This window comes from Ceratotherium simum, chromosome 2 (genome assembly GCF_057802395.1).
Source record: "Ceratotherium simum simum isolate JZ-2026a chromosome 2, ASM5780239v1, whole genome shotgun sequence".
Taxonomy (NCBI): domain Eukaryota; kingdom Metazoa; phylum Chordata; class Mammalia; order Perissodactyla; family Rhinocerotidae; genus Ceratotherium; species Ceratotherium simum.
In genome coordinates, this window is record NC_141901.1 from 40657277 (window position 1) to 40664924 (window position 7648).

Here is a 7648-nt window from a genome sequence, read left to right on the forward strand (position 1 = left end):
AGGCCCCATTTCCTCACCAGGCCTAGTTCTCTCCTTTGTGGTGGGACCAGGCCCCAGCAGCCACTCTCCATCATATAGATCTGGGAGGTTTCTGGTGCAGTCTGACTCAAACAAGGAAGGGACTCTTGAGACTGGGGGGCAAAGATGCAGGAAGAGCCGAGGAAGACTGGTAGTCATTTATTGTTACACACACACACACACTCACATGGGGTTCACGTCAGCCACTATGCCTTCTAACCACCCAGCCACCACATGCATGGACATCCCCACACACACACAAAAACATACACACACACCCCTCCATGGGAGGCAGGTTTCCCTGTCCACTCCTCTTCCCATGGGAGAGGCATGACTTCTGGGCAGTTTGGAGGTGGGAAGTTACAGGGGCCTAAATTGGTTGGAAGGGAAGAGGCTGTTAGCAGCTCTGGGCTGGGGCAGCTGTAACCATCTTAACTGAGGCTAAAGGGCCTATGAGGTCCAGTCGTGGAGGGCCCTGAACCCAAGCCCCCAGGAAGGTTTTCACCAAGTGTGAAAGTTCTATTTGATCTGATGCCCACCCTCTCTCTTTAGGCGTGGGCAGTACTTCCAGTCTCCTTGAGGCCCTCTACTTAGACAATGAGCACAGAAATGGTCCAAGTTTTGGCTGTGACTCTGCCTGCTGCCTCACAGGAGGCTGGAGAGTGGAGCAGATTCCAGCAGTGGTGGGCCCTACTGGCAGTGCTGGGGGGCTGCTCAGGAAGGAATCATGTCTCTGCTCCTGGTCCTGGCCCCGTGCCCTCAGCATCCTTATGGGACATGGCTGCCCTCTTCTTTCCCTGCAAGAAAACGGTCTAAGTGCCCCCCTCACGACTATCTCCCCTCCAAAGGTGAAGGGCAGCGCCGACTGGGGGAGAGGAGGGGACAGTCCCTGCTCTGATTGGATAGGATCCCTGTTGGGCAGTAGTGAGGTTTGTCCCACTGAGAATCCGGGGCAGGGGGCAAGAGGCTGGAGTGGCTCAGCCCCAGGGGCGGGGCCTGTAGTCCGAAGCTGAGCGGGCGTGGTCGGGGTAGCCCAGGCGGCTCTCCGCGGCAGTGAGCATGCGCTCCGGCTCCACCACGAACATGTAGTAGAGGTTCCACACCAGCATGGACAGCAGGGGCAGGAACGTCAGGCCATAGCCAAAGCCTCGGAAGGAGCGGCCCACAGCGAAGGTCAACCAGTATATCAGCCTAGGGGGGGCAAGAAAGAGGTCGGGCTACCTTTGAGGGAAGCAGCCAACTGGCAATAGGCTGATGGTGGGGAGAACAGAGAGCTAAGGGAGGGGCTGGTGGGTACTGCCCAGGCTTCCAAAAACAGCCAATGCTCATGCACTTATCATGTGCCAGGCACGGTGCTAATTACTTTAGGGGCACTATTTAATTTAGACCTCCCCATATCTCTATGTGGTGAGTATATTATTCCCCTCTTTTATTTGTTTATTTTTAAAATTTTAATTAAAATTTTTTGAGTAGGCAATATATATTCATATGTTTCAAAATTCAAAGGTATTGATGAGTATAGTAAAATGTCTTCCCCCCTTACTGATTCTCAGCCACCCTCTTCTCTTCCTTCACCTCCACCTCCACTCCACTCCCACCCTAGGCATCCAGTATTATGGTTTCTTGTGCATCAAGTGATGTTTTATGCATATGTGAGCAAGAAGATGTTTTCTTTTTCCCCCTTTTGTGAAGTATGGTAGCATGTTGATTTTTTTTTTCCACCTAATATATCTTGGAGATTACTGTATATGAGTATATAAACAGCCTCATTCTTTTATAGCTGCAGTACATTCCATTGTATTTATTGCCTCGTTTGCAGGTGAAGAAACTAAGATTCCAAAGGGATTAAGTAAGACTGGTCCAAGGTCACACATCTGGGGAATAGTAAAACTGTGATTTGAACCCAAGCCTGTTCACCACCCCCTCCCTGCCATTTTAGATGGGCAGAGGGAAAGAAGAGTAAGGAAGCAAGGGCTTGAAGCCCAGAGGGATGGATCAGCCACAATCAAATCTCCTCTCTTGGAAGATCCACTAAAATATACATCTCCCTGTGGGGGAGCACAGCAGCTTTCTCTTAATATCTGAAGGACCTTATTATAAAGGTGACAGGCCTCTGCTTTTTAGCTGTGAAATGGAGGGAAGAGTAACAACTGCTTCTCTACTGCTCCAGGAAGCAGCAGGCATAATAATAGTAACAGTTCACATTTAGTGAACCCTTCCCAAGTACCTTAAGCACTCTACATGAATTAGCTCATTTAAGTCCATTTTCTAGACGATGAAACAGACATGAAATGCTTAAGTAACTTGCCTATGGTAGAGAAGAAAGGACCCTGGATGACAGAGGGAAGGGACCTGGATTCTAGTCTGCCACTGCTGCTGACTGACCTGAGCAACCCTTCTCCCCGATCTGTTGTGATTTCTTCCCTGTAAAATGGGTAAGATGGACCAGACAATCACTGAGTCTTCCTTTAGCTCCCTGATAATTTGTACTGCTTAAGCCAACTTCTATCTGAGACCAGCATTCCCCAAGAGGGAGATGCGAGGTTGAGTTACATGAGCCAGAATATATTTATCTTGGGAAACATCTACTGGCAGAAAATGCAGGGCTGCATGATGGTCAGGAGGCTGGTGGGACAGATGACCACTAGACTACAATCAGAAGTGACAGGAAGACAGATTTTAGTTCAACAGGAAGAATGTTTTAGCAGTTAAACTACCTGGAATCCTATATCGAAAGTAACAAAAGGAAATGTATTAGGGAAAAAATGGAAAGACCTGCATTTGGCTTCAGAAACTCAAAGGTGCCTTCTGGGGTAACAGTAGTTCACTTAAAAACACCCCTAAGGGGCCAGCCCCGTGGCTTGGTGGTTAAGTGAGCGCGCTCCACTGCTGGCGACCCGGGTTCGGATCCCGGGCTCGCACCATCGCGCTGCTTCTCTGGCCATGCTGAGGCCGCGTCCCACATACAGCAACTAGAAGGATGTGCAGCTATGACATACAACTATCTACTGGGGCTTTGGGGGGAAAAAATAAATAAATAAAATCTTTAAAAAAAAAAAAAAAAAAAACACCCCTAAGGATTTCAAGTGACTGTAAATTCTAAACGAAAGGAGAGTAATGAGGCTGCCATGAGAGCTAATGTGGCCTCGGTTTGTATGAACAGAAGGACAATACCCTTGACCAGGGTCCCGCCACCCCCCACCTTTGACAAGCAGGAGAATTTCCTTCCTAAAGGAATGGACCCAGGACAGTAAAGGGACCAGGGTCACTTAGCAAAGTAAACACTAGGGGAGCAGTGTGTTGGAGTAGGGGAATTGAGAGCTGTTGTCAAATATCTGCATTTGTCCTAGGCATTTCCAGAGGACAGAGTCAGGGCAGCAGGGTTGTTTTTGTTTGTTTTTTTGGGGTTTTTTTGGTGAGGAAGATTGGCCCTGAGCTAACATCTGTGCCCATCTTCCTCTATTTTGTATGTAGGACGCTGCCACAGCATGGCTTGATGAGCAGTGTGTAGGTCCGCGCCCAGGATCCAAACCCATGAACCCTGGGCCGTCGAAGCAGAGCGTGTGAACTTAACCACTACCCCACTGGGCTGCCCCGAAGTGCAGCAGTCTTTAGCACAATATAAAGAAGAACTTTCTAATAATTAAGACCTTTGAAAAATGAAACAGACTGCCTTATAAAGAATTGAGCACTTGGTCACCGGGGGTGTTCAACTAGAGGCTAATGGCCACCTGACCAGAGTGCCACAGAGGAGTGGCTGCAATGAGGGGAGGTTGGTCGACATGACACCTGAAAGCCCTTGCAGTTCTAGGTTGGTATATGTATCTCTGAAATCAACTTCCCTTGGGAAGACATGTGACTGATCACCTGCTACCAGGTGAGGTAAGGTGCAAGGCAGAAAGTGGACTCAGCTCTCCAGGGTGCACATTTGGGCTATTGCAGAATCCAGAAAGTTCCCTGTCTCTGGCCCTCCAGATATTCAGATGCCTGGGTCCCTCTAGCATCATCACCTCCCCTGTGCCCCACCCCCAGCCCCAACTCACCGGGAGATGGCAAAGAGACCGGTGAGCAGAGGAAGCAGTTTGAGGGTATCTTGGGGCAGGTAGGTGGAAAGCACGGCCAGATTGAAGAAGTAGAGGATGAAGAGCTGGACCGACTGGGCCACATATTGCCGGTGGATCTCCACCTCCCGCCGTGGCTCCCCAAAGGGCCGTAGGGCAGAAAAGCACAACAGGCTCAGCCCGTACACCAGGAGCCCTGGGTGGGGTTGGAGAACACATAAGTCAGAACAGGAGCAGTAGGCAGGAAGCTGGGGGCAGAATTCGTAATGGAAAGCTCATGGGTATGCGCCCTACACAGTGGGGCTGAGGTGATCCTGGAGGGAGATGGGCACACAGGGTGGCAGGGTGTGGGAGGCCCTGAGGGGGCTGGGCTGAGTGAAGGGAAACTCTCCTGCTCCCCAAGCCAGGCAGGCCCTGACCTCAAGTCCAGTTCCCAGACAGCCCCTTCCTTCTCACAGGGCCCAGGCTCACCCAGTATGATGGGGAAGGTGGCAAAGACCCCACAGCGCAGCGTGTAGACGAGGCGGGAACTCATGGTAGGCAGCCGTGGGGCATCGAAGGGCAGGAAGGCATATGCCCCGTACAGCAGACAGGGGAAGAGGATGAGGGCAGCTCCCACTGAGGCCACGGCCCTCAGCCCCTCTCGGCCCCCACAGCTCCCACAGCCCCCACAGGAGCGGCTAGGTGGCCTCACCACTGCTTCGGCCCACTTGCACTCAGAGGGCTCAGGGTGGGTGGCCCGGGTGGGCAGGAAGGTCCGGCGGTGCTCACCCTCGCCTGCCTCACAGCGCACGATGAGGTCCTCCTGGGGCCTCCGCTCAATGCACTGTAGGTCGATGGGCACGAAGGCCCGGGCTGCCTTCTCAGGAAGCAGGTTGACATCATCTTCAGGCAACTCCTCTAGCTTGGTGGGTGGCTCTGACTCAAGGGGCTCAGGCTCAATATCCCGCCAGCCAGGGGGATCCGGGAACGGGGCACTGGGCGGGGGGCCAGTCCCCCAGGGCAAGGTGGCAGCCTCACTTACTGTGCTGTCTAGACCATCCTCAGTCCCCTCTCTAGCTGTGGGAGACCCAGCTGAAGACCCTACTCTGGAGGACTCAGCTCCGGGGGACTCAGCCCCACCTTCCCCTTCTGGCTGCCGGCCATTGGGGACCAAGGCCTGGGGTGGGCTTTTCTCTGGGGCCTCAGGCCTCTTCACTTCCAGCAGGGCCAGGGTCTCGGGTTCTGTCATCCTGGGGCCTCACTTCTGGGGTCTACCGTGAGGTCACGTCACCCTGGAGAGAGCAGAGGAAAGCTCTGTCAGAAGCTCCTGTCCTCTAGCCCTTAGGACGGGTTGATAGAACTGGAACTCTCCAGGGAAGCTGGCCTCATGGGCTTTAGCCCCTTCTGGGACCTTAGAGAGAACATGGTATGCAGGAAGGTGTTGAAACAGGGGAAGGCGGAGGGAAGTGAGCAGCTGAAATGGAGGCACCCTTTCGACATCAAATGCCATCCAGCAGAGGGTGAGTCAAGGGGCACAGGCCCTGGCAGCTGTGGCCTCAGCCAGCCCCCACCCACGCTTTCTATCCCCCTCCACCAAAACCCCTGGGGTCATGGCCACCCTAATGCAGGAATGGGAGGAAGAGAAGATGTCTAGAATTTTGCCAAGAGCTTCCTTCCCACTAAGGATCTTGTGGACAGAGAAGCTGCCCCTTCACCTTCAAACCTCCCCTTCTCCCTGCAGTTCCCTGCTTGGAACTCTCCTGGCAAATGATACCAATGATTTGCCAACAAATCTGTCCCAAAGAGCTGGCAGTAGCAGTGTACCCTGTTCTTTTCTTCTCCAATCTGGTACTTGGTCAGTTTCCAAAGTCCTCACTAGCCCACCTCCTCCATCCCCGGAGGGCCTGGGTCTGTCCATTTTGACTTCTAGGTCTAATCACGGCTTTTTCCCATGCTGCCTCTCCTGTTTTCTCCCCTCCCTGCCATCCTCCATCTCACTGCTTCTGGATGGGGTTGATTCCCCTCCCACCACCTCCTCAAGAGCCTCCTACCTCTTGCCGCTTGGACCCATGACACCCTCTTATTTTCCATCTGGAGAGAGGCAGTGGGTCCCCAGTGTCCGGGAAGAAGCTGCCTAGCTCCCTGCTGGCACTGCAAGTGTTCCTCTCGGTGTCCCTCCCTTTACCTGTGTCTCCAAACCTGTCTGACCAGAGCAGGTGGGGCCCAGATTAAAGGGGCAGGGCCCGCCCTGCTGAATCAGCCGACAGAAAAAGCGTTAGAGGAGTCATCCTTTCTGAAAGGGGGGGGGCGCGGAATGTGCAGCTGGGCACAGAGGTAAATGTGTGTTCTAGGTACATGGGATGTGCAGGAGGTTCCAGCTCAGGAAACAGAGGGGGAAGAGTGGGTTTATGGATCCAAGGGTGTGTGGAGTAGGTTGAGATACCCAGAAAAGAGGTGAAATTTCTACACTTATTTGTTCACCTATTATTAGCTAGGCTCTATTCTAGGCACACAAGAGAGAACAAGATGACAGGCAAGGTCTCTGCCCTTAAGGAGCTTGTTCTATTGGGGTAACAGATAATAAAGAAGCCTAGCAGCTAAATAAGACAATTTCAGTAGGGAAAACCTCTTTGCCAAGGTGACATTCGAGCTGAGATCTGATGAGAAATCAGGAGTATGAGTGTTCCAGGCAGAGGAACAGCAAATGAAAGGCCAACGAGTGGGAAAGACTTAGGCTATGTCAGGAACAAAAAGAAGGTTGGTGGCTGGAATCAGGAGCATAGTGGTGGTGGTGGTATTTATGTTCCCATTACAGCATGTACACAGGCCCCCCCAAACACCTTGCCTTTTAGCTTAGGTTTAAGGTTAAGAAAGCAATAGGAATCCAAGGTGATCTTTCCAATGGGAGGACCAGGGGGCAGATACGTGAGGGAGTGACTTCTCATTCCTGTGGGACCTTATCTCTCAAGTCATTTAAGCTTTGTGAGGGCCCAGATGGTGTCTGGATTGCTCATCTCTGTGTCTCCAGAACCCAGCATCGTGGCTGGAAGACAGCAGGTGTTCAATAAATGTTTGCTGGACTGGTGAGAGATGGATATGCAAGTGGAAATCTTTGGGGGCGAGGGAGCTGAAGGGCCAAGATGCTAGTACAAGAGTCATGTCTTAGAGGGCCTTACCCTTAAGTTATGCTTGGCCCTTTCCAAGGAAATTTTCACATACATGTTTTTTTGTTTGTTTAAATAATGGAAAAAGGGGAGAACTGAAATCACTCTAACCAATAATCTGAAAGAGGCTCGGCTCATATTGGGGGGGAGGGGTGAAGGGGCAGCAGGATGGACCAAATGACCACTGTAGGACAAAGCAAAGTCACGCTCCTAGCTGGGAGCCCATCTGCCCCATGGGAGCCCATCTGTCCCATCCACCTTAGCTTCAGCCCCCTCACTGAGTCCACTGTCCGTTCGCTGGCACCTTTGTCAATAAAGTTTTTCGCAAGTGCTCGGAGAAGCCGGAAAGAGGCCATGCTGCCCAGAGTTAGTTCTGGCAACTTCCCGGGAGGGAAAACTAATTTCGCGAGATTTAGCAGCAGC

At 52.2% G+C, this 7648-nt stretch overlaps 1 protein-coding gene across 1 annotated transcript; it reads right to left on the reverse strand.

The window, feature by feature from the left end:
- Window positions 1-164: 164 nt before the first annotated feature.
- On the reverse strand, window positions 165-6270 carry TMEM79 (transmembrane protein 79). Its single transcript, XM_004436211.3, has 4 exons — window positions 6113-6270; window positions 4551-5353; window positions 4062-4275; window positions 165-1209 (listed from the first exon to the last, which is right to left on the reverse strand). The coding sequence occupies exons 2-4, from the start codon at window positions 5308-5310 to the stop codon at window positions 996-998; spliced, it is 1188 nt and encodes a 395-aa protein (XP_004436268.1). The 5' UTR covers window positions 5311-5353; window positions 6113-6270; the 3' UTR covers window positions 165-995.
- Between the last annotated feature and the right edge of the window lie 1378 nt (window positions 6271-7648).